The sequence below is a fragment of the Bufo gargarizans genome, chromosome 10 (genome assembly GCF_014858855.1).
Source record: "Bufo gargarizans isolate SCDJY-AF-19 chromosome 10, ASM1485885v1, whole genome shotgun sequence".
NCBI classification, from domain to species: domain Eukaryota; kingdom Metazoa; phylum Chordata; class Amphibia; order Anura; family Bufonidae; genus Bufo; species Bufo gargarizans.
Window position 1 is genome coordinate 13,239,687 of NC_058089.1, and position 27,143 is coordinate 13,266,829.

At 48.2% G+C, this 27,143-nt stretch overlaps 2 protein-coding genes across 4 annotated transcripts; one reads left to right on the forward strand and one right to left on the reverse strand.

Annotated features, from left to right (window-relative positions):
• Positions 1–3,582: 3,582 nt before the first annotated feature.
• CALCB (calcitonin related polypeptide beta) lies at positions 3,583–23,932 on the reverse strand. 3 transcript variants are annotated; one of them, XM_044270942.1, is made up of 5 exons: positions 23,903–23,932; positions 23,457–23,552; positions 23,249–23,380; positions 7,129–7,316; positions 3,583–3,695 (listed from the first exon to the last, which is right to left on the reverse strand). In XM_044270942.1, the coding sequence occupies exons 2-4, from the start codon at positions 23,540–23,542 to the stop codon at positions 7,154–7,156; spliced, it is 381 nt and encodes a 126-aa protein (XP_044126877.1). In that variant the 5' UTR covers positions 23,543–23,552; positions 23,903–23,932; the 3' UTR covers positions 3,583–3,695; positions 7,129–7,153. The 3 variants fall into 3 exon arrangements, with proteins under 3 accessions (XP_044126877.1, XP_044126876.1, XP_044126875.1); XM_044270941.1 differs by having other exon boundaries at positions 7,129–7,319; XM_044270940.1 differs by lacking the exons at positions 3,583–3,695; positions 7,129–7,316 and adding an exon at positions 9,929–10,297.
• A 600-nt stretch (positions 23,933–24,532) lies between these two features.
• On the forward strand, positions 24,533–25,177 carry LOC122920764 (octapeptide-repeat protein T2-like). Its single transcript, XM_044270481.1, has one exon. The coding sequence runs from the start codon at positions 24,533–24,535 to the stop codon at positions 25,175–25,177; it is 645 nt and encodes a 214-aa protein (XP_044126416.1).
• Positions 25,178–27,143: the final 1,966 nt, after the last annotated feature.

Consider the following 27,143-nt stretch of genomic DNA (forward strand, 5'->3'; position numbering starts at 1 on the left):
ACTGATATAAGATGGCCGCCTGCTCTCTCTGATATAAGATGGCTGCCTTGTGTCACTGATATAAGATGGCCGCCTGCTCTCTCTGATATAAGATGGCTGCCTTGTGTCACTGATATAAGATGGCCGCCTGCTCTCTCTCACTAATATAAGATAGCCGCCTGCTCTCGCTGATATAAGATGGCTGTCTGGTGTCGCTGATATAAGATGGCCGCCTGCTCTCTCTCACATAGAAACATAGAATGTGTCGGCAGATAAGAACCATTTGGCCCATCTAGTCTGCCCAATAAATATAAGATGGCTGTCTGGTGTCGCTGATATAAGATGGCCGCCTGCTCTCTCTCACTAATATAAGATGGCCGCCTGCTCTCGCTGACATAAGATGGCCGCCTGCTCTCGCTGACATAAGATGGCCGCCTGCTCTCGCTGACATAAGATGGCCGCCTGCTCTCACTGATATAATATGGCTGCCTGCTCTCACTGATATAATATGGCTGCCTGCTCTCTCTGATATAAGATGGCTGCCTTGTGTCACTGATATAAGATGGCCGCCTGCTCTCTCTCTAATATAAGATAGCCGCCTGCTCTCGCTGATATAAGATGGCTGCCTTGTGTCACTGATATAAGATGACCGCCTGCTCTCTCTCTAATATAAGATAGCCGCCTGCTCTCGCTGATATAAGATGGCTGTCTAGTGTCGCTGATATAAGATGGCCGCCTGCTCTCACTGATATAAGATGGCTGCCTGCTCTCGCTGATATAAAATGGCCGCCTGGTGTCGCTGATATAAGATGGCCGCCTGCTCTCTCTGATATAAGATGGCTGCCTGCTCTCTCTGATATAAGATGGCCGCCTGCTCTCTCTGATATAAGATGGCCGCCTGCTCTCTCTGATCTAAGATGGCCGCCTGCTCTCTCTGATCTAAGATGGCCGCCTGCTCTCTGATATAAGATGACCGCCTGCTCTCTCTGATATAAGATGACCGCCTGCTCTCTCTGATATAAGATGGCCGCCTGCTCTCTCTGATATAAGATGGCCGTCTGCTCTCTCTGATATAAGATGGCCGCCTGCTCTCGCTAATATAAGATGACCGCCTGCTCTCTCTGATATAAGATGGCCGCCTGCTCTCTCTGATATAGGATGGCCGCCAGCTCTCGCTGATATAAGATGACCGCCTGCTCTCTCTGATATAGGATGACCGCCTGCTCTCTCTGATATAGGATGACCGCCTGCTCTCGCTGATATAAGATGGTCGTCTGCTCTCTCTGATATAAGATGGCTGTCTGCTCTCTCTGATATAAGATGGCCGCCTGCTCTTGCTAATATACGATTACCACCTGCTCTCGCTGATATAAGTTGGCTGTCTAGTGTCGCTGATATAAGATGGCCGCCTGCTCTCTCTCTAATATAAGATGACCGCCTGCTCTCTCTGATATAAGATGGCCGCCTGCTCTCTCTGATATAAGATGGCCGCCTGCTCTCTCTGATGTAAGATGGCCGCCTGCTCTCGCTGATATAAGATGGCCGTCTGCTCTCGCTGATATAAGATGGCCGCCTGCTCTTGCTGATATAAGATGGCCGCCTGCTCTCGCTGATATAAGATGGCCGCCTGCTCTCGCTGATATAAGATGGCCGCCTGCTCTTGCTGATATAAGTTGGCTGTCTAGTGTCGCTGATATAAGATGGCCGCCTGCTCTCTCTCTAATATAAGATGACCGCCTGCTCTCTCTGATATAAGATGGCCGCCTGCTCTCTCTGATATAAGATGGCCGCCTGCTCTCTCTGATGTAAGATGGCCGCCTGCTCTCGCTGATATAAGATGGCCGCCTGCTCTCGCTGATATAAGATGGCCGCCTGCTCTCGCTGATATAAGATGGCCGCCTGCTCTCGCTGATATAAGATGGCCGCCTGCTCTCGCTGATATAAGATGGCCGCCTGCTCTCGCTGATATAAGATGGCCGCCTGCTCTCGCTGATATAAGATGGCCGCCTGCTCTCGCTGATATAAGATGGCCGCCTGCTCTCTCTGATATAAGATGGCCGCCTGCTCTCGCTGATATAAGATGGCCGCCTGCTCTCGCTGATATAAGATGGCCGCCTGCTCTCGCTGATATAAGATGGCCGCCTGCTCTCGCTGATATAAGATGGCCGCCTGCTCTCTCTGATATAAGATGGCCGCCTGCTCTCGCTGATATAAGATGGCCTCCTGCTCTCGCTGATATAAGATGGCCGCCTGCTCTCTCTGATATAAGATGGCCGCCTGCTCTCTCTGATATAAGATGGCCGCCTGCTCTCTCTGATATAAGATGGTCGCCTGCTCTCTCTGATATAAGATGGCCGCCTGCTCTCGCTGATATAAGATGGCCTCCTGCTCTCGCTGATATAAGATGGCCGCCTGCTCTCTCTGATATAAGATGGCCGCCTGCTCTCTCTGATATAAGATGGCCGCCTGCTCTCGCTGATGTAAGATGGCCGCCTGCTCTCGCTGATGTAAGATGGCCGCCTGCTCTCGCTGATCTAAGATGGCCGCCTGCTCTCTCTGATATAAGATGGCCGACTGCTCTCGCTGATATAAGATGGCCGCCTGCTCTCGCTGATGTAAGATGGCCGCCTGCTCTCGCTGATCTAAGATGGCCGCCTGCTCTCGCTGATGTAAGATGGCCGCCTGCTCTCGCTGATGTAAGATGGCCGCCTGCTCTCTCTGATATAAGATGGCCGACTGCTCTCGCTGATATAAGATGGCCGCCTGCTCTCGCTGATGTAAGATGGCCGCCTGCTCTCGCTGATCTAAGATGGCCGCCTGCTCTCGCTGATGTAAGATGGCCGCCTGCTCTCGCTGATCTAAGATGGCTGGCCTCCCCCTGCCCAGGGTGGACAGTCTATGGTTTATCTTGTGGTGCAGACTTCATTGCGGTTCTCCATACGGTTCTTGACGTTTCCCGTTGGGGGTGATCGCCGGTTTGCCATGTGGTGAGGGAGTGTGAATACCGCCCCATGTACAGTGCACTTCATCAGGACGTGCGCGCTGTCACCAGGGTCAGAAAAGTCGCCTCACTCCAACCCTGAGCCTCCGATCCAGACGAGTGTCATGCCAGGACTGCGTAAGTATGGCGTTCAATCCAGACTCCATAAAGTACTGGACCGATACGCCATACTGACGTGGCCCCTGGGGGCTGTGGCTGGGCCACGGTGCTCAGCACGTGAGGCAGGAAGTGCGTGAACCGCCATAAAGAAAGGAGAGCAGGAGCGGCGCTGTATCTAAAATACGTTTTTAATCTTGCTGAAATTCACAAGTGATACAATGTTTATTTCTGTAACATTCTGTACAATCATGTCAGTTCAAGGCACGGCGCACCATCACTCCAATCCTCCGCCCGACAGACACCTCTACAGCATGTCCCTGAGGGCTGAGCAGTCCCGCCAGATGCAGCGCGAGTCGCCTACGGACGCCGCAATGTAAAGAGTCAATGGATGCCGTCAGATTTTATTTTGAAATATAAGATATAAAAAGAATAAAATCATCTGATTGTAATAAATACGTCTCTGTCTCGTGTACCATAAATAACGGACGGTCGCGAGCAATGGCGAAAAAACGCAAAACATAAAGGAACTGATGAGATTCTCGGATGCAGAATGCTTCGGTTTGGCCTTCGTGATGTGGTTTTTGGAAGAAAGTTGAATTCTCATTTTCATGGCAATCTGGAGAAAAGACCAAAAAGAAAGAAAATGTGAAATGTGCGGCGCGAGCTGCGACTGCGCTATGGCTGGCGTATGTGTACGCCAAACAGGAGCGCAACGCCATCTCGTCATCAGTATCGCCAGCCTCGCACCGCGCAGCTGGGAACCACGGGTACCCTGAATTGCTGCAGTTTTAGTAGTACTGGTAATTATTCATATATATTAGTATTTGGATAAATTACTGTTAGTAATAGTATTAGTAGTACTAGTAATTATTGGTTTATATTAGTACTAGTTATCATTCGGATAGATTACTGTCAGTAAGTTAGTATTACTAGTAAATATTGGTTTATATTAATACTAGTTATCATTTGGATAGATTACTGTTAGTAATAGTAGTACTAGTAATTATTTGTTTATATTAGTACTAGTTATTCCGATAGATTACTGTCAGTAATAGTTAGTATTACTAGTAATTATTGGTTTATATTAGTACTAGTTATCATTTGGATAAATTACTGTTAGTAATAGTATTAGTAGTACTAGTAATTATTGGTTTATATTAGTACTAGTTAATATTTGGATAGATTACTGTCAGTAATAGTATTACTCGTACTAGTAATTATTGGTTTATATTAGTACTAGTTATCATTTGGATAGATTACTGTTAGTAATAGTTAGTATTAGTAGTACTAGTAATTATTGGTTTATATTAGTGCTAGTTAATATTCGGATAGATTACTGTCAGTAATAGTTAGTATTACTAATACTAGTAATTATTGGTTTATATTAGTACTAGTAATTGTTACTTTAGATTATAATTAGGGTAGTATTCTGAGTTATTTTGTCCCGTCAGTACCAGATCTCAGGCCCCGCCGGGCGGATGCGGCCGTTTCCTGACAACCTCTAAGCAGCAACTTAACATTCAAAATGGAAACCTCCGCGGCGCTGATCGGCCTCGTTTGGCCTCGCCCTTGGGTCAGATCAGTAGCACTCATTACTATTAGAGTAATACTAGCACTAGTTATTTCAAAATTAGATTAGTAATGTTGTTATTAGTAGTAGTTACTAGGGTAGATTGATGGCAGGCATTATTACTTTTTAGATTAGTATTAGTAGTAATCATGGAGGAAGATTAGTCTTAGTAATAGTTATTAGTAGAACAGATTAGTTATTGTTAGGCCCGGTTGGTGTTTGTAGTAATTATCATCAGGGTAGATTAATACTAGATGAGCAGAATACAGAGAGGAACAGTAGTAGGTAGTTTTTAGTAGAACAGGTTAGTATTTGTCATTGGATTAATAGTCGTACTAGTTATAATTGGAGAACATTAGTATTGTTAGTACCGTATTTATCGGCGTATAACACGCACGGGCGTATAACACGCACCTTCATTTTAGAGGGAAATTTCAGGAAAAATAAATAAATTTCAAATAAAGCCTCTGATCTGCCCCCTCTGGTAACGCAAACCCCCCCCCCCTCCCTCCCCAGTATTAATCATTGGTGGCAGTGGCCACAGGGTCCCCCTCCTCCCCCCCATCATTGGTGGCAGTGGCCACAGGGTCCCCCTCCTCCCCCCCATCATTGGTGGCAGTGTCAGTTCCTATCGGAGCCCCAGCAGTGTAATGCTGGGGCTCCGATCGCTTACCATGGCAGCCAGGAGTCACGCTACTGAAGCCCTGGCTGCCATGGTATGTTAGTGAGCAGAGAGCAGCGCATTATACTCGCGTGCGCTGTGGCCGCCGGTCGCTCCTTCTCATAGGTCTGTGCGGCGCATTGCTAATGCTGTAAGCATTAGCTATCCGCCGCACAGACAGAAGAAGGAGCGACCGGCGGCCACAGCGCACGTGAGTATAATGCGCTGCTCTCTGCTCACTAACATACCATGGCAGCCAGGACTTCAGTAGCGTGACTCCTGGCTGCCATGGTAAGCGATCGGAGCCCCAGCATTACACTGCTGGGACTCCGATCGGAACTGTGGGATATGGCTGGCACATTCATTGGTGCGCAGTGGCCACAGTCCCTCCCCTCCTCCTCCTACTCTGTCCTCGTTGGTCTTCAGCGGCAGCCGCTCACAGTGGGGAGGGAGGGACTCCCTCCTCCTCCCTCCGCTGTGCCGGCCGGCTCAGTCCTGCCTCTCTGGCCTCCGGAGGACACGTTTCAGCCCTAATCGGCGTATAACACGCATACATCATTTGCCCCCTATTTTCAGGGGGAAAAAGTGCGTGTTATACGCCGATAAATACGGTAATAATTAATAGGATCAATTAGTTCTAGTAGTTATTATTAGGGTAAATTAGTAGTAGTTATCAAGGAAGATTAGTATTAGATTGGATTTGTATTATTAGTGGTAGTACTGGTTACTATTAGGTTAAATAAGTATTATTAGTAGCAGTGCTGGTTATTATTAGGTTGAATTAGTATTATTAGTGGTAGTACTGGTTAATATTCGGTTAGATTAGTAGTAGTAGTAGTAGTTATTGAATTAAATTAGTATTATTAGTGGTAGTAGACATTATTGAGTTAGATAATTATCGGTACACGGACTGTAGAGATACCTGCGGGTCAGCGTTACTAGAAGTATGGGGCTGCCCACTGACGGGAGGCTGGACCCCCGAGGAGGCTGCCCTGACGCCAGCACCGCAGACGGCATCTACCGATGTAGCAGAGCCGAGTTTGTCCTGTGATTTCCATCACAGGTCACCTCTGCACATTGAGCCGCGCACCGGCCCCAGATATATTGTATCCACTTGTCATTAATATTTATCTCATAAGTCGGCTTTTTATTCATTATATTTGAAAATATTTTTTTGAATGTTTTTCCTTTTTTTTTTTTTAGCTTTCTTTCTCAATATCCTTGTTTGTGTCTCTGCTGAGAAAGGTAATAAAATTGGGATTTGAAAGAGGAAAATGAAGTTATTATCGGGAGGAAGCGCTGGCGGCAAAATCTACGGCGGAAATAGTGAACAAAGTGTCCTGCGATCCGTCATATATTTACATGACATTATTGTATATTAGAGTGGATTTTATTATATTACATATTAGTTTATATTAGACTGTATTTTATTGCATTACATGTTTTTTTTAAATAATATGTAGTGTAATAAAATACTTAATAAAATATGTAATGTAATAGAATACACTATAATATAAAACTAATATGTAATAAAATACTTTATAAAGTATTTTATTACATTACATACTGTATTGTATATTATAGTGTATTCTTTTCTATTACATTACGGATGTTCTATTACAATAGCGTGTATTATTTTATATTATGGCGTTTTCTAGTCTATTATCATGTATTCTATTACATTACAGTGTATTGCATTATGGGCTATTATGTTACAGTACTAGTATTACTATTGGGATTACGCTCTCGTGAGGTTCTGTGCTGGATCCCATCAGCCAGACCGTTCTGGTGCCAGGACGCAGCCTGTCAGACAATTACCATATTCCTGATGTCATTGCTGAGTTTAGACGCGGAGGCTTCGTCTTCTTCTGCCAAATGCTTTAGAGCCGACATTGGTGGGCACGAAATTACTTTTCACCATTCCCCCTGACCTGCTGAGGAAGTCCGCCAGGCGGTGGGTGGCGCAGGTCGCTGTGTTGCACGCTCTCTTCTGTGCGGTCCCGTTGCTGCTGGGGTCGAGTGAACAGAATTACTGTCAGTGACATAAAGAGAATATTGTAACACAATAATGCTAAGAATTCAGAAAAACAGCTTCATGACCAGGACCTGCTGGGACTTGTAGTTCCTCAGCTGCTGGCATGGTTCCCTACCCCAGATAGAAATCATTATTATTCCTCCTTAGTAATCCGTCCGCCCATCCGTCTTCTCACCGGGTCTGCAGATTCCCAGCACAGAAGGGGGCAGCCGGGGCCAGAAGAGGAGACGTAGGAGTCCTCCTGTTATGTCTCTCATCCCTTCCAACCCACTTCCAGCTTTAGCCTAAACAAAACCCACAGTCCGACAAAAAGCTGTGTGTGCCCGCCCCAGCGGAGGGGGCAATGGGCTCACTGCAGTTACGGCTTTGTTCACACCTTCGGTTTTGAAGCCAATGTCAGAAGTGGATCACAAAGGGGATATATATATATATAGGAAAGATTCTGCTCCCCGCTTGTTGTCCGCGTATTCCACGGCAGAAACCGCCACGGTTTTCATTAGAAATGCTGCTGTTCCGCTCTTGGTTTAGCTCAGTTGAATGGAACTCCATGTGTCCGCCCTCAGCCACATGAAGCCCACGCTGACGGCCACTGTGAACGGAGTCTGCGCTCAAATCCTTTGCAGAAATCCATAGTCTGAACATTCCCTTAGAGGTAAAAGAAAAGTCAGACTAAATTTGTGTGAAGGAAGTGAATTCCCTGATATTGGCTGCTGGAGCGAACCTCTGCCGAGTAATGGAAGGATACAAATGTATCAACTCCTCAGACTATAATATCAGAGGAGGCAGCGCAGCCTTCCCGTGCCGGACTGCTACAGTGTATCAGAGGAGGCACAGACTGCTACAGTGTATCAGAGGAGGCACAGACTGCTACAGTGTATCAGAGGAGGCACAGACTGCTACAGTGTATCAGAGGAGGCACAGACTGCTACAGTGTATCAGAGGAGGCAGCGCAGCCTTCCCGTGCCGGACTGCTACAGTGTATCAGAGGAGGCAGCGCAGCCTTCCCGTGCCGGACAGCTAGAGTGTATCAGAGGAGGCACAGACTGCTACAGTGTATCAGAGGAGGCAGTGCAGCCTTCCCGTGCCGGACTGCTACATTGTATCAGAGGAGGCAGCGCAGCCTTCCCGTGCCGGACTGCTACAGTGTATCAGAGGAGGCAGTGCAGCCTTCCCGTGCCGGACTGCTACAGTGTATCAGAGGAGGCACAGACTGCTACAGTGTATCAGAGGAGGCACAGACTGCTACAGTGTATCAGAGGAGGCACAGACTGCTACAGTGTATCAGAGGAGGCAGCGCAGCCTTCCCGTGCCGGACTGCTACAGTGTATCAGAGGAGGCAGCGCAGCCTTCCCGTGCCGGACAGCTAGAGTGTATCAGAGGAGGCACAGACTGCTACAGTGTATCAGAGGAGGCAGTGCAGCCTTCCCGTGCCGGACTGCTACATTGTATCAGAGGAGGCAGCGCAGCCTTCCCGTGCCGGACTGCTACAGTGTATCAGAGGAGGCAGTGCAGCCTTCCCGTGCCGGACTGCTACATTGTATCAGAGGAGGCACAGACTGCTACATTGTATCAGAGGAGGCACAGACTGCTACATTGTATCAGAGGAGGCACAGACTGCTACATTGTATCAGAGGAGGCAGCGCAGCCTTCCCGTGCCGGACAGCTAGAGTGTATCAGAGGAGGCACAGACTGCTACAGTGTATCAGAGGAGGCAGTGCAGCCTTCCCGTGCCGGACTGCTACATTGTATCAGAGGAGGCAGCGCAGCCTTCCCGTGACGGACTGCTACATTGTATCAGAGGAGGCAGCGCAGCCTTCCCGTGCCGGACTGCTACATTGTATCAGAGGAGGCAGCGCAGCCTTCCCGTGCCGGACTGCTACAGTGTATCAGAGGAGGCGGAGCAGACTGTTACATTGTATCAGAGGAGGCGGAGCAGACTGTTACATTGTATCAGAGGAGGCGGAGCAGTCTGTTACATTGTATCAGAGGAGGCGGAGCAGTCTGTTACATTGTATCAGAGGAGGCGGAGCAGTCTGTTACATTGTATCAGAGGAGGCGGAGCAGACTGTTACATTGTATCAGAGGAGGCGGAGCAGACTGTTACATTGTATCAGAGGAGGCGGAGCAGACTGTTACATTGTATCAGAGGAGGCGGAGCAGACTGTTACATTGTATCAGAGGAGGCGGAGCAGACTGTTACATTGTATCAGAGGAGGCGGAGCAGACTGTTACATTGTATCAGAGGAGGCGGAGCAGACTGTTACATTGTATCAGAGGAGGCGGAGCATACTGTGGGTTACAATGAATGAAGAAGCGGTTCTTACCTTAATGAACAGTTTTTTACCTGCGTTGTTTTTCCGATCCTGAATCTTTCCAACCCCCCCCCCCCCCCCCCCCCCCCCGCTCTGCTGTCACTAATGCACCTGTCAGGCAGTGTGGAGCTGACGGGACTAGGAAACCACAATACTTTTCCATGTAGAAAAATAGGTTTATTCACTAAGTGCATGGCCAGGCGGATGAGAGGGTTTTATTTGTACAGAAGCAGCAATGAAAGGGACAAAATGCTTTTTTCATTCCCCATTTCTGGGCGACAGTTTGTGAGACACTAATCTGGGGGTACAGCTTGTGTTCTAGGGGTTCTGTTCCTAGCTAACTGGCTCTAGTCACACAGGAGAGGTTGGTAGTGCGCTTGCGTCCGGCGGAGGGTGTCCCCGTGCACATTAGCTCCACATGCATCCCCAGCCCTGCCTCTACTTAGTGAGCTCATACTGCTCGCCATAACCGGCGTAATGTTCGTTGTCCATGGCGGCCAGGGCGCTTCTCTTCTTCCCGGGCGTGCCGGCCCCGACATCAGTGCGAGGGTAAGAGGTATATTTGTTAAAATCCTGATAGAGTCTCCCCGGTATGCAAGTACTCAGACGCGCGCAACGTTTGGACATGGCTCTATCCAAGCTGCAGGGGGGGAAACAGAAAAAGAGACATGCCAAAAAAAGAGCCAAGTAGTCAGAAGACACATGCACCCTCATGCAACTGCTCTCCACATTCACCGATCATGCTACTCCATGCTAAACTGCTGCAGGCATGCTGAGCTCATGCGCTACGTCCTCCAATGCAGTCTATGCGATCGATCCCTGGGGTGATGTCATCGCTGAGTGCATCGTGTGCACGCCCAGCCACATCACTGATCTCACTGCAGACAAAGCCGCTGTCAGCACCCTGCATGCCGTCAGTACGGGGGAGCATGCAGGACCAGGCACCCCGCACCCCAGCTCCTCTGCCGTCCACACACTCACAACATCCTGCAGACCATTCCGTCCCTGTATGACTAATACACACTTGTGCGCTGCAGACACCTGCGGCAGTGAAACAGTTAAGGTCTCTGATGATGATTAAAAATAACGGAGGTGAGAAAACGACAACGGCCAGATACTCGGCGCTGTGCACACACATCCTGCTCTGTACTCGGCGCTGTGCACACACATCCTGCTCTGTACTCGGCGCTGTGCACACACATCCTGCTCTGTACTCGGCGCTGTGCACACACATCCTGCTCTGTACTCGGCGCTGTGCACACACATCCTGCTCTGTACTCGGCGCTGTGCACACACATCCTGCTCTGTACTCGGCGCTGTGCACACACATCCTGCTCTGTACTCGGCGCTGTGCACACACATCCTGCTCTGTACTCTGCGCTGTGCACACACATCCTGCTCTGTACTCGGCGCTGTGCACACACATCCTGCTCTGTACTCGGCGCTGTGCACACACATCCTGCTCTGTACTCGGCGCTGTGCACACACATCCTGCTCTGTACTCGGCGCTGTGCACACACATCCTGCTCTGTACTCGGCGCTGTGCACACACATCCTGCTCTGTACTCGGCGCTGTGCACACACATCCTGCTCTGTACTCGGCGCTGTGCACACACATCCTGCTCTGTACTCGGCGCTGTGCACACACATCCTGCTCTGTACTCGGCGCTGTGCACACACATCCTGCTCTGTACTCGGCGCTGTGCACACACATCCTGCTCTGTACTCGGCGCTGTGCACACACATCCTGCTCTGTACTCGGCGCTGTGCACACACATCCTGCTCTGTACTCTGCGCTGTGCACACACATCCTGCTCTGTACTCGGCGCTGTGCACACACATCCTGCTCTGTACTCGGCGCTGTGCACACACATCCTGCTCTGTACTCGGCGCTGTGCACACACATCCTGCTCTGTACTCATAATGACTGCTACTGCCTGCTACGTGTAAAATCAGATACATAGATGTGCTCTGTGCTGTACTGTCCTCTATATAAGGGATCAGATACATAGATGTGCTCTGTGCTGTACTGTCCTCTATATGAGGGATCAGATACATAGATGTGCTCTGTGCTGTACTGTCCTATATATGAGGGATCAGATGCATAGATGTGCTCTGTGCTGTACTGTCCTCTATACGATGGATCAGATACATAGATGTGCTCTGTGCTGTACTGTCCTCTATATGATGGTTCAGATGCATAGATGTGCTCTGTGCTGTACTGTCCTCTATACGATGGTTCAGATACATAGATGTGCTCTGTGCTGTACTGTCCTCTATACGATGGATCAGATACATAGATGTGCTCTGTGCTGTACTGTCCTCTATACGATGGATCAGATGCATAGATGTGCTCTGTGCTGTACTGTCCTCTATATGAGGGATCAGATACATAGATGTGCTCTGTGCTGTACTGTCCTCTATACGATGGTTCAGATACATAGATGTGCTCTGTGCTGTACTGTCCTATATATGAGGGATCAGATACATAGATGTGCTCTGTGATGTACTGTTCTATATATGAGGGATCAGATACATAGATGTGCTCTGTGCTGTACTGTCCTCTATACGATGGTTCAGATACATAGATGTGCTCTGTGCTGTACTGTCCTCTATATGAGGGATCAGATACATAGATGTGCTCTGTGCTGTACTGTCCTATATATGAGGGATCAGATACATAGATGTGCTCTGTGCTGTACTGTCCTCTATACGATGGATCAGATGCATAGATGTGCTCTGTGCTGTACTGTCCTCTATACGATGGATCAGATACATAGATGTGCTCTGTGCTGTACTGTCCTCTATATGAGGGATCAGATACATAGATGTGCTCTGTGCTGTACTGTCCTCTATACGATGGTTCAGATACATAGATGTGCTCTGTGCTGTACTGTCCTATATATGAGGGATCAGATACATAGATGTGCTCTGTGCTGTACTGTCCTATATATGAGGGATCAGATACATAGATGTGCTCTGTGCTGTACTGTCCTCTATACGATGGATCAGATGCATAGATGTGCTCTGTGCTGTACTGTCCTCTATACGATGGATCAGATACATAGATGTGCTCTGTGCTGTACTGTCCTCTATATGAGGGATCAGATACATAGATGTGCTCTGTGCTGTACTGTCCTCTATACGATGGTTCAGATACATAGATGTGCTCTGTGCTGTACTGTCCTATATATGAGGGATCAGATGCATAGATGTGCTCTGTGCTGTACTGTCCTCTATACGATGGATCAGATACATAGATGTGCTCTGTGCTGTACTGTCCTATATATGAGGGATCAGATACATAGATGTGCTCTGTGCTGTACTGTCCTCTATACGATGGATCAGATGCATAGATGTGCTCTGTGCTGTACTGTCCTCTATATGAGGGATCAGATGCATAGATGTGCTCTGTGCTGTACTGTCCTCTATACGATGGTTCAGATACATAGATGTGCTCTGTGCTGTACTGTCCTATATATGAGGGATCAGATACATAGATGTGCTCTGTGCTGTACTGTCCTCTATACGATGGATCAGATACATAGATGTGCTCTGTGCTGTACTGTCCTCTATACGATGGTTCAGATACATAGATGTGCTCTGTGCTGTACTGTCCTATATATGAGGGATCAGATACATAGATGTGCTCTGTGCTGTACTGTCCTCTATACGATGGTTCAGATACATAGATGTGCTCTGTGCTGTACTGTCCTATATATGAGGGATCAGATACATAGATGTGCTCTGTGCTGTACTGTCCTCTATACGATGGATCAGATACATAGATGTGCTCTGTGCTGTACTGTCCTATATATGAGGGATCAGATACATAGATGTGCTCTGTGCTGTACTGTCCTCTATACGATGGATCAGATGCATAGATGTGCTCTGTGCTGTACTGTCCTCTATACGATGGATCAGATGCATAGATGTGCTCTGTGCTGTACTGTCCTCTATATGAGGGATCAGATACATAGATGTGCTCTGTGCTGTACTGTCCTCTATACGATGGATCAGATGCATAGATGTGCTCTGTGCTGTACTGTCCTCTATATGAGGGATCAGATACATAGATGTGCTCTGTGCTGTACTGTCCTCTATATGAGGGACCAGATGCATAGATGTGCTCTGTGCTGTACTGTCCTCTATATGAGGTATCAGATACATAGATGTGCTCTGTGCTGTACTGTTTTCTATATAAGGGATCAGATACATAGATGGGCTCTGTGCTGTACTGTCCTCCATATGAGGGATCAGATACATAGATGTGCTCTGTGCTGTACTGTCCTCTATACGATGGATCAGATACATAGATGTGCTCTGTGCTGTACTGTCCTCTATACGATGGTTCAGATACATAGATGTGCTCTGTGCTGTACTGTCCTCTATACGATGGACCAGATGCATAGATGTGCTCTGTGCTGTACTGTCCTCTATACGATGGATCAGATACATAGATGTGCTCTGTGCTGTACTGTCCTCTATACGATGGACCAGATACATAGATGTGCTCTGTGCTGTACTGTCCTCTATATGAGGGATCAGATACATAGATGTGCTCTGTGCTGTACTGTCCTCTATACGATGGTTCAGATACATAGATGTGCTCTGTGCTGTACTGTCCTCTATACGATGGATCAGATACATAGATGTGCTCTGTGCTGTACTGTCCTCTATACGATGGTTCAGATACATAGATGTGCTCTGTGCTGTACTGTCCTCTATACGATGGACCAGATGCATAGATGTGCTCTGTGCTGTACTGTCCTCTATACGATGGATCAGATACATAGATGTGCTCTGTGCTGTACTGTCCTCTATATGAGGGATCAGATACATAGATGTGCTCTGTGCTGTACTGTCCTCTATATGTGAGATCAGATGCATAGATGTGCTCTGTGCTGTACTGTCCTCTATACGATGGTTCAGATACATAGATGTGCTCTGTGCTGTACTGTCCTCTATATGTGAGATCAGATGCATAGATGTGCTCTGTGCTGTACTGTCTTCTATATGAGGGATCAGATACATAGATGTGCTCTGTGCTGTACTGTCCTCTATACGATGGATCAGATACATAGATGTGCTCTGTGCTGTACTGTCCTCTATCTGATGGACCAGATACATAGATGTGCTCTGTGCTGTACTGTCCTCTATATGAGGGATCAGATACATAGATGTGCTCTGTGCTGTACTGTCCTCTATATGAGGGATCAGATACATAGATGTGCTCTGTGCTGTACTGTCCTCTATACGATGGATCAGATGCATAGATGTGCTCTGTGCTGTACTGTCCTCTATACGATGGTTCAGATACATAGATGTGCTCTGTGCTGTACTGTCCTCTATACGATGGACCAGATACATAGATGTGCTCTGTGCTGTACTGTCCTCTATATGAGGGATCAGATACATAGATGTGCTCTGTGCTGTACTGTCCTATATATGAGGGATCAGATACATAGATGTGCTCTGTGCTGTACTGTCCTCTATATGAGGGATCAGATACATAGATGTGCTCTGTGCTGTACTGTCCTCTATATAAGGGATCAGATACATAGATGTGCTCTGTGCTGTACTGTCCTCTATATGAGGGATCAGATACATAGATGTGCTCTGTGCTGTACTGTCCTCTATATAAGGGATCAGATACATAGATGTGCTCTGTGCTGTACTGTCCTATATATGAGGGATCAGATACATAGATGTGCTCTGTGCTGTACTGTCCTCTATATAAGGGATCAGATACATAGATGTGCTCTGTGCTGTACTGTCCTCTATACGATGGTTCAGATACATAGATGTGCTCTGTGCTGTACTGTCCTCTATATGAGGGATCAGATACATAGATGTGCTCTGTGCTGTACTGTCCTCTATATGAGGGATCAGATACATAGATGTGCTCTGTGCTGTACTGTCCTCTATATGTGAGATCAGATGCATAGATGTGCTCTGTGCTGTACTGTCCTCTATACGATGGATCAGATACATAGATGTGCTCTGTGCTGTACTGTCCTCTATACGATGGTTCAGATGCATAGATGTGCTCTGTGCTGTACTGTCCTATATATGAGGGTTCAGATGCATAGATGTGCTCTGTGCTGTACTGTCCTCTATATGTGAGATCAGATGCATAGATGTGCTCTGTGCTGTACTGTCCTCTATATGAGGGATCAGATACATAGATGTGCTCTGTGCTGTACTGTCCTATATACGATGGTTCAGATACATAGATGTGCTCTGTGCTGTGCTGTCCTCTATACGATGGATCAGATGCATAGATGTGCTCTGTGCTGTACTGTCCTCTATATGAGGTATCAGATACATAGATGTGCTCTGTGCTGTACTGTCCTCTATATGAGGGATCAGATGCATAGATGTGCTCTGTGCTGTACTGTCCTCTATACGATGGATCAGATACATAGATGTGCTCTGTGCTGTACTGTCCTATATATGAGGGATCAGATACATAGATGTGCTCTGTGCTGTACTGTCCTATATACGATGGTTCAGATACATAGATGTGCTCTGTGCTGTACTGTCCTATATATGAGGGATCAGATACATAGATGTGCTCTGTGCTGTACTGTCCTATATATGAGGGATCAGATACATAGATGTGCTCTGTGCTGTACTGTCCTATATATGAGGGATCAGATACATAGATGTGCTCTGTGCTGTACTGTCCTCTATACGATGGACCAGATACATAGATGTGCTCTGTGCTGTACTGTCCTCTATATGAGGTATCAGATACATAGATGTGCTCTGTGCTGTACTGTCCTCTATCTGATGGACCAGATACATAGATGTGCTCTGTGCTGTACTGTCCTCTATATGAGGGATCAGATACATAGATGTGCTCTGTGCTGTACTGTCCTATATATGAGGGATCAGATACATAGATGTGCTCTGTGCTGTACTGTCCTCTATACGATGGACCAGATACATAGATGTGCTCTGTGCTGTACTGTCCTCTATATGAGGTATCAGATACATAGATGTGCTCTGTGCTGTACTGTCCTATATATGAGGGATCAGATACATAGATGTGCTCTGTGCTGTACTGTCCTATATACGATGGTTCAGATACATAGATGTGCTCTGTGCTGTACTGTCCTATATATGAGGGATCAGATACATAGATGTGCTCTGTGCTGTACTGTCCTCTATATGAGGTATCAGATACATAGATGTGCTCTGTGCTGTACTGTCCTCTATATGAGGGATCAGATACATAGATGTGCTCTGTGCTGTACTGTCCTCTATACGATGGATCAGATACATAGATGTGCTCTGTGCTGTACTGTTCTATATATGAGGGATCAGATACATAGATGTGCTCTGTGCTGTACTGTCCTCTATATGAGGGATCAGATACATAGATGTGCTCTGTGCTGTACTGTCCTCTATATGAGGGACCAGATACATAGATGTGCTCTGTGCTGTACTGTCCTCTATACGATGGATCAGATACATAGATGTGCTCTGTGCTGTACTGTCCTCTATATGTGAGATCAGATACATAGATGTGCTCTGTGCTGTGCTGTCCTCTATACCAGGCATGCTCAAGCTGCGGCCCTCCAGCTGTTGCAAAACTACAACTCCCACAATGCTCTGCTGTAGGCTGATAGCTGTAGGTTGTTCGGGCATGCTGGGAGTTGTAGTTTTGCAACAGCTGGAGGGCGCAGGTTGAGCATGCCTACTCTATACGATGGTTCAGATACATAGATGTGCTCTGTGCTGTACTGTCCTCTATATGATGGATCAGATACATAGATGTGCTCTGTGCTGTACTGTCCTCTATCTGATGGACCAGATACATAGATGTGCTCTGTGCTGTACTGTCCTCTATACGATGGATCAGATGCATAGATGTGCTCTGTGCTGTACTGTCCTCTATATGAGGTATCAGATACATAGATGTGCTCTGTGCTGTACTGTCCTCTATACGATGGATCAGATACATAGATGTGCTCTGTATTGTACTGTCCTCTATACGATGGATCAGATACATAGATGTGCTCTGTGCTGTACTGTCCTCTATATGAGGGATCAGATACATAGATGTGCTCTGTGCTGTACTGTCCTCTATATGAGGGATCAGATACATAGATGTGCTCTGTGCTGTACTGTCCTCTATACGATGGATCAGATACATAGATGTGCTCTGTGCTGTACTGTCCTCTATACGATGGATCAGATACATAGATGTGCTCTGTGCTGTACTGTCCTATATATGAGGGATCAGATACATAGATGTGCTCTGTGCTGTACTGTCCTATATATGAGGGATCAGATACATAGATGTGCTCTGTGCTGTACTGTCCTCTATATGATGAATCAGATACATAGATGTGCTCTGTGCTGTACTGTCCTCTATACGATGGATCAGATACATAGATGTGCTCTGTGCTGTACTGTCCTCTATACGATGGATCAGATACATAGATGTGCTCTGTGCTGTACTGTCCTCTATATGAGGGATCAGATACATAGATGTGCTCTGTGCTGTACTGTCCTCTATATGAGGGATCAGATACATAGATGTGCTCTGTGCTGTACTGTCCTCTATATGAGGGATCAGATACATAGATGTGCTCTGTGCTGTACTGTCCTCTATACGATGGATCAGATACATAGATGTGCTCTGTGCTGTGCTGTCCTCTATACGATGGATCAGATACATAGATGTGCTCTGTGCTGTACTGTCTTCTATATGTGGGATCAGATGCATAGATGTGCTCTGTGCTGTACTGTCCTATATATGAGGGATCAGATGCATAGATGTGCTCTGTGCTGTACTGTCCTCTATACGAGGGATCAGATACATAGATGTGCTCTGTGCTGTACTGTCCTCTATATGAGGGATCAGATACATAGATGTGCTCTGTGCTGTACTGTCCTCTATATGAGGGATCAGATGCATAGATGTGCTCTGTGCTGTACTGTCCTCTATATGAGGGATCAGATACATAGATGTGCTCTGTGCTGTACTGTCCTCTATATGAGGGATCAGATACATAGATGTGCTCTGTGCTGTACTGTCCTCTATATAAGGGATCAGATACATAGATATGTTTTGTTCTATACTTCATGCACTCTGTGTAGCGTATATTGGTGTGCACTGCACTGTACCTCGGCGCAACTCTCTGTGTGTGGAAAAAATTTTGTCACTAAATTGGATGAAGTGATGAACTCTGTGCTGTGCACTGACATGTTGAAGCTTCGCTATACTCTGTGCTGTGCATGAGCCTCTAGAGCAGGGATGGCCAACCTGCGGCTCTCCAGCTGTTGTAAAACTACAACTCCCTCCGTGCCCTGCTGTAGGCTAATAGCATTAAACTGTCCGGGCATGATTGGAGTTGTAGTTTTGCAACAGCCGGAGGGCCGCAGGTTGGCCATCCCTGCTCTAGAGGCTCAAAGCCTCAATGTACTCTGTACTGTGCACCATCAAGAAGAAACTCTATTTTAATCTGTGCTGTGCATCGGCATTTGGAGACTGCAGTCTACACTGTGCTGTCCACTAACATGTTGAAACTGCAGTATGCTCTGTGCAGTGCACCAAGCCTCACGTGTAGAAGACTCATTTACTCTGTGCTCTGCACCTTTATATGGAAGCTGTGCTGTGGCCCCTACAAGTAGAAGCTGCAGTCTACTCTGCACTGTGCCCCAGGCCCTACATATATAAGCCTCAGTTTTCAATGTGGAAGCTGAAGTCTGCTTTGTGCTGTTGACATCTAGAGGTTGTATTGTAATCTGTGTCATGTACGACTGCATATGGGAGCAGCAATCTACTCTGTGCTGTGCACCAGACCCAACACATAGAGGCAGCAGTCTACTCTGTGCTGTGCACCAGACCTAACACATAGAGGCAGCAGTCTACTCAGTGCTGTGCACCAGACCTAACACATAGAGGCAGCAGTCTACTCAGTGCTGTGCACCAGACCTAACACATAGAGGCAGCAGTCTACTCAGTGCTGTGCACCAGACCCAACACATAGAGGCAGCAGTCTACTCTGTGCTGTGAACCAGACCCTACATGTAGAAGCAGCAGTCTACTCTGTGCTGTGCACCAGACCCAACACATAGAGGCAGCAGTCTACTCTGTGCTGTGCACCAGACCTAACACATAGAGGCAGCAGTCTACTCAGTGCTGTGCACCAGACCCAACACATAGAGGCAGCAGTCTACTCTGTGCTGTGCACCAGACCCAACACATAGAGGCAGCAGTCTACTCTGTGCTGTGCACCAGACCCAACACATAGAGGCAGCAGTCTACTCTATGCTGTGCACCAGACCCAACACATAGAGGCAGCAGTCTACTCTGTGCTGTGCACCAGACCTAACACATAGAGGCAGCAGTCTACTCAGTGCTGTGCACCAGACCTAACACATAGAGGCAGCAGTCTACTCGTGCTGTGCACCAGACCCAACACATAGAGGCAGCAGTCTACTCTGTGCTGTGCACCAGACCTAACACATAGGGCAGCAGTCTACTCTGTGCTGTGAACCGACCCTACATGTAGAGCAGCAGTCTACTCTGTGCTGTGAACCAGACCACACATAGAGGCAGCAGTCTACTCTGTGCTGTGCACCAGACCCAACACATAGAGGCAGCAGTCTACTCGTGCTGTGCACCAGACCTAACACTAGAGGCAGCAGTCTACTCTGTGCTGTGCAACAGACCCTAACACATAGAGCAGCAGTCTACTCAGTGCTGTGCACCAGACCCAACACATAGAGGCAGCAGTCTACTCTGTGCTGTGCACCAGACCCTACATGTCGAAGCAGCAGTCTACTCTGTGCTGTGCACCAGACCCAACACATAGAGGCAGCAGTCTACTCTGTGCTGTGCACCAGACCCAACACATAGAGGCAGCAGTCTACTCTGTGCTGTGCACCAGACCCAACACATAGAGGCAGCAGTCTACTCTGTGCTGTGCACCAGACCCAACACATAGAGGCAGCAGTCTACTCAGTGCTGTGCACCAGACCTAACACATAGAGGCAGCAGTCTACTCTGTGCTGTGAACCAGACCCAACACATAGAGGCAGCAGTTTACTCTGTGCTGTGCACCAGACCCTACATGTAGAAGCTGTAGTCTACTCTGTGCTGTGCACCAGACCCAACACATAGAGGCAGCAGTCTACTCTGTGCTGTGCACCAGACCCAACACATAGAGGCAGCAGTCTACTCAGTGCTGTGCACCAGACCCAACACATAGAGGCAGCAGTCTACTCTGTGCTGTGCACCAGACCTAACACATAGAGGCAGCAGTCTACTCAGTGCTGTGCACCAGACCCAACACATAGAGGCAGCAGTCTACTCTGTGCTGTGCACCAGACCTTACACATAGAAGCATCAGTCTACTCTGTGCTGTGCACCAGACCCTACATGTAGAAGCAGCAGTTTACTCTGTGCTGTGCACCAGACCCTACATGTAGAAGCAGCAGTCTACTCTGTGCTGTGCACCAGACCCAACACATAGAGGCAGCAGTCTACTCTGTGCTGTGCACCAGACCCTACATGTAGAAGCAGCAGTCTACTCTGTGCTGTGCACCAGACCCAACACATAGAGGCAGCAGTCTACTCTGTGCTGTGCACCAGACCCAACACATAGAGGCAGCAGTCTACTCTGTGCTGTGCACCAGACCCAACACATAGAGGCAGCAGTCTACTCTGTGCTGTGCACCAGACCCAACACATAGAGGCAGCAGTCTACTCTGTGCTGTGCACCAGACCCAACACATAGAGGCAGCAGTCTACTCAGTGCTGTGCACCAGACCTAACACATAGAGGCAGCAGTCTACTCTGTGCTGTGAACCAGACCCAACACATAGAGGCAGCAGTTTACTCTGTGCTGTGCACCAGACCCTACATGTAGAAGCTGTAGTCTACTCTGTGCTGTGCACCAGACCCAACACATAGAGGCAGCAGTCTACTCTGTGCTGTGCACCAGACCCAACACATAGAGGCAGCAGTCTACTCAGTGCTGTGCACCAGACCCAACACATAGAGGCAGCAGTCTACTCTGTGCTGTGCACCAGACCTAACACATAGAGGCAGCAGTCTACTCAGTGCTGTGCACCAGACCCAACACATAGAGGCAGCAGTCTACTCTGTGCTGTGCACCAGACCTTACACGTAGAAGCATCAGTCTACTCTGTGCTGTGCACCAGACCCTACATGTAGAAGCAGCAGTTTACTCTGTGCTGTGCACCAGACCCTACATGTAGAAGCAGCAGTCTACTCTGTGCTGTGCACCAGACCCTACACGTAGAAGCATCAGTCTACTCTGTGCTGTGCACCAGACCCTACATGTAGAAGCAGCAGTCTACTCTGTGCTGTGCATCTAGCCCTACATGTAGAAGCAGCAGTCTACTCTGTGCTGTGCACCTACATGAAAGACCTGTAGTCCACTCAGTGCTGTGCAGCAGACCCAACACATAGAGGCAGCAGTCTACTCAGTGCTGTGCACCAGACCCAACACATAGAGGCAGCAGTCTACTCAATGCTGTGCACCAGACCTAACACATAGAGGCAGCAGTCTACTCTGTGCTGTGCACCAGACCCAACACATAGAGGCAGCAGTCTACTCTGTGCTGTGAACCAGACCTAACACATAGAGGCAGCAGTCTACTCTGTGCTGTGCACCAGACCCAACACATAGAGGCAGCAGTCTACTCTGTGCTGTGAACCAGACCCAACACATAGAGGCAGCAGTCTACTCTGTGCTGTGAACCAGACCCAACACATAGAGGCAGCAGTCTACTCTGTGCTGTGCACCAGACCCTACATGTAGAAGCAGCAATCTACTCAGTGCTGTGCACCAGACCCTTCATGTAGAAGCTGTAGTCTACTCTGTGCTGTGCGCCAGACCCTTCATGTAGAAGCTGTAGTCTACTCTGTGCTGTGCGCCAGACCCTTCATGTAGAAGCAGCAGTCTACTCTGTGCTGTGCGCCAGACCCTTCATGTAGAAGCTGTAGTCTACTCTGTGCTGTGCGCCAGACCCTTCATGTAGAAGCAGCAGTCTACTCTGTGCTGTGCGCCAGACCCAACATGTAGAAGCAGCAGTCTACTCTGTGCTGTGCACCAGACCCTTCATGTAGAAGCAGCAGTCTACTCTGTGCTGTGCGCCAGACCCTTCATGTAGAAGCTGTAGTCTACTCTGTGCTGTGCACCAGACCCTTCATGTAGAAGCAGCAGTCTACTCTGTGCTGTGCGCCAGACCCTTCATGTAGAAGCAGCAGTCTACTCTGTGCTGTGCGCCAGACCCTTCATGTAGAAGCTGTAGTCTACTCTGTGCTGTGCACCAGACCCTTCATGTAGAAGCAGCAGTCTACTCTGTGCTGTGCGCCAGACCCTTCATGTAGAAGCAGCAGTCTACTCTGTGCTGTGCGCCAGACCCTTCATGTAGAAGCAGCAGTCTACTCTGTGCTGTGCGCCAGACCCTTCATGTAGAAGCTGTAGTCTACTCTGTGCTGTGCACCAGACCCTTCATGTAGAAGCAGCAGTCTACTCTGTGCTGTGCACCAGACCCTTCATGTAGAAGCTGTAGTCTCCAGAGGAGGCTCCGCTCTTACCTGTTCCCGTCGCTCGCCTGCTCCATTTCCTCCGCTGTCATCTGTACAAACTCTTTGACCAGTGCATTAAGTATCCTCCGCGCCTCATAGTCGCTGACGGTCACCCGGTCCGGTAATGACTCTAAGCCCGGTCTTCTTGGAGAGAAAGGCAGGAGGTCAATGGTCTGTGGCCCCTGTACAGAACTGTCCTCACTGACATACACCTTACCTGACTGGAGTCGCCTGTGAGCTGTACATCTGGCAAACCAGCAACCCCAGGACGGCCAGAAGAGAGGAGATCTTCAGCACAACCATAATGTCCTTCCTGCAAAGATTTAAAGGAGAAGCATTGGCCGTCAGCCAGGAACGCCATCAGCATTAAGAGAGTCCTGAGTAATCATATGAGAGTGGCCGGGCCCCCCGCACCCTGCAAGCGCTCCACATTCATCACACGCAACTCCAATCTCTCAGACACCATCCTATTGAGCAGGATTATCACAATGAAGGCACCAGCACTACAAGACCTAGACTGGCAAGGGGGATACTGAGCCTTGTAGTGCAACTACTTCTGCAGAGCAACAAGTCACCATAGGGGGATCCGTCAAGACTCCAGTCAGCTGGTGGCGAAGCAAATGTGTGGGACAGTGGACGGGCTGGTCCTCGACATGTACTCACCAGCCAGTGGTCCTTGTGTAGAGGTGCAGATCACTGACGCTTCTCCCAAACTAGCCCAATCTTATTGCTCTCCAATGGGGGTGGCCAGCTTTTTATATGTAGCTCCTGGCTCCCAGTGTGGAGGCGTTGGGTGAGTGGTGGCCAGCCAATAAGCTCCACCCGGGACTCCCCATGGCCAATCCCCATCAGGGCTCGGACCCCCAGCCTTCCGATGACGTCATCACAGTCACTGAGTATTCCATTCACAAAATATGCCAGTCATTTTGGCCCCTGACGAACTCATTTGCATTGATGTCATTGAAAAAAAAAAAAAAAAAAAACTTAAAACGTTAATGAAAAGTAAAGGAAAGAGTCTCCAGTCATTAATAATTTATCCTCCCTCCTCGGCATCCCCCCCCCCCTCCTTCCAAAAAATGACGGTATTTTCTAGTAGGAGACAGCTAAGTGAATGAGCAGCGTTTATTAGAAGCGACATCTACTGCAAACACCACTGCATTGCAGACACTCACCCCGGGGCTGATCGCCATTCATCCCATCGCTGACTACCAGCTTCTCCAGTGCCCGCAGCCTGGAGTAGTCGGGACGGACCTCCTGCCAGTAGACTCCGCCGCTGCTCTCTGTATATACCTCATGCTGGAGGGAATCCTGCTAGAGACCCACAGAGAGAGACTGAAAGAGACAGACAGAGAGCAGTCCAGCCTGGGAAACAGAGAATATCAGAGGAAGGAAGAGACAGAAGGAGAGAGGCAGAAAAAGAGACAGACAGAGAGAGGAAGAGACAAAGTCAGCAGTCCAGCCAGGGAAACAGAGAATATCAGAGGAAGGAAGAGACAGAAGGAGAGAGGCAGAAAAAGAGACAGAGAGAGGAAGAGACAAAGTCAGCAGTCCAGCCAGGGAAACAGAGAATATCAGAGGAAGGAAGAGACAGAAGGAGAGAGGCAGAAAAAGAGACAGACAGAGAGAGGAAGAGACAGTCAGCAGTCCAGCCTGGGAAACAGAGAATATCAGAGGAAGGAAGAGACAGAAGGAGAGAGGCAGAAAAAGAGACAGACAGAGAGAGGAAGAGACAAAGTCAGCAGTCCAGCCTGGGAAACAGAGAATATCAGAGGAAGGAAGAGACAGAAGGAGAGAGGCAGAAAAAGAGACAGAGAGAGGAAGAGACAAAGTCAGCAGTCCAACCTGGGAAACAGAGAATATCAGAGGAAGGAAGAGACAGAAGGAGAGAGGCAGAAAAAGAGACAGACTGTAAGAGACAGAGAGGAAAAAAGACAATGACCAGTCCAGCCAGGGAAACAGAGAATATCAGAGACAGAAGGAAAGTCTAACAGAGACAGAGACTGTAAGAGACAATTAAAGAGAAAGAAACAAAGTAACCAGTCCAGCCAGGAAAACACAGAACCCCATGAATGTGAATACTAGAGAAAGCGAGCACACAGGACGGAGGCATGTGAGAGAGTGAGAGCGCAGGAGAAGATGGGAAGGAGGGTGGGAGACGAGCATCCGCAGAAGTACATCGATGATAGTTGTTTGCTGCACATTACATGGGAGAACATAGAAACTCAAGCACATTCTAGCCATGGTTGGATTTGAACCTAGGACCCCAGGTGCTGCAAAGCACCAATGCTAACCACTGAGCCAGCGCTAACCACTGAGCCAGAGTTAACTACTGAGCCACAGCTGACCACTGAGCCAGCGCTAACCACTGAGCCAGCGCTAACCACTGAGCCAGCGCTAACCACTGAGCCAGCGCTGACCACTGAGCCAGCGCTGACCACTGAGCCACTGCTGACCACTGAGCCACTGCTGACCACTGAGCCAGCGCTGACCACTGAGCCACCGCGCTGCCCATTTAGTCATTGATAGATAGATATGAAATAGATAGTTTGGCTGACGGCTATTGAATGTGAACGGAAGCCTTAACGATCGCATGTTGAGGTCCTCTACGGAGAATGAAATAAAGTTCACAAAAGGTTTTTAAGAATATTAAAAAGTAACAAAAAATTCAAATCTTCCCATTTTGTTTAGTTGCTTCATCTCCCCAAAAAAGTTGAATAACAAGCAATCAAACGTCATACAAATCCCGACGAGCCCTCGCACAGCTCTGCAGACAGAATTGTAAAAATGGCCGTGCAAAATGAAAATAGCTTTATTTTCAAAGCTTTTAAAAAAGAAAATCTAAAAAGGGAAGAAAAACTTGGCTGTAACCCTAGTGACCCCGAATAAAGGAAACGTTTTATGTTTAACACAAAGTGGTAAAATGGCAGAATTGTATATATTTTTTTCCAGTTCCAGCCATTTAGATTTATTTCCCCAATTCCCCACTACATCATATGCAACATGAAATGATGACATTAGAAACTACAACTTGTTCTGCAAAAAAAAAAAAAAAAAGACACACCCTCATATGGCTATGTGAGCAGAAAGGCAGGGAGTACAAAACAAAAAAGAAAGTATAAAATGGAAAAAAAATGATGACTGTGAGAGAGAAAGGGGTTAATAAAAGTGCATTAAAAATGAATCAGCGCAGAATGTTGGAATAAACAGATTATAGGCGCTGCGCTGCCACCCAAACGTCTCTGTCTGGCCCAAACCGCTATGATGACATGTTTGGCCCCTCCCTTCTACAGCCACCACCTGCCCTAAATCAATACAGACCCCAGACCAGACCCACTAAATAGATATTTACCCCAGACCAGACCCACTAAATAGATATTTACCCCAGACTAGACCCCCTAAATAAATACAGACCCCAGACCAGGAGAAGGAAGAAGCGGTTTATCAGCGCTTCTCCTCAGATAGGTACATAACACCCAATGCATAAGCATAAGCAATGCGCCGCACAGACCTGTGACGAGTTACAAGAAGGAGGAGCGCCCGGCGGCCACAGCGCATGTAAGTATGCTGCAGAGTAACTGACCATTGCAGCCAGGACTTCAGTAGCGTCCTGGCTGCCATGGTAATCGATCGGAGCCCCAGCATTACACTGCTGAGACTCCGATCGGAACTGCCACCAATGATTGGGGGGGGGGGGGGGGAGTCCGCACTGCCCACCAATGATTTTAATACCCGGGAGGGCGCACTGGGGGCTGATGGAGAGGCACTGGGGGCTGGTGAGAGGCACTGGGAGCTGATGGAGAGGCACTGGGGGCTGATGGAGAGGCACTGGGGGCTGATGGAGAGGCACTGGGGGCTGATGAGAGGCACTGGGGGCTGATGGAGAGGCACTGGGGGCTGATGGAGA

Bases quoted from the DNA above. Each gene is read 5' to 3' on its own strand.
- CALCB (XM_044270940.1), bottom strand. From the start codon at position 23,542: ATGGTTGTGCTGAAGATCTCCTCTCTTCTGGCCGTCCTGGGGTTGCTG. The intron at 23,381-23,456 runs GTAAGGTGTATG...CTCTCCAAGAAG, and splicing joins TCACAGGCGACTCCAGTCAG to ACCGGGCTTAGAGTCATTAC. The intron at 10,298-23,248 runs GTAAGAGCGGAG...CCCCCCCTGCAG, and splicing joins CAGGCGAGCGACGGGAACAG to CTTGGATAGAGCCATGTCCA.
- LOC122920764 (XM_044270481.1), top strand. From the start codon at position 24,533: ATGCTGGAGGGAATCCTGCTAGAGACCCACAGAGAGAGACTGAAAGAG.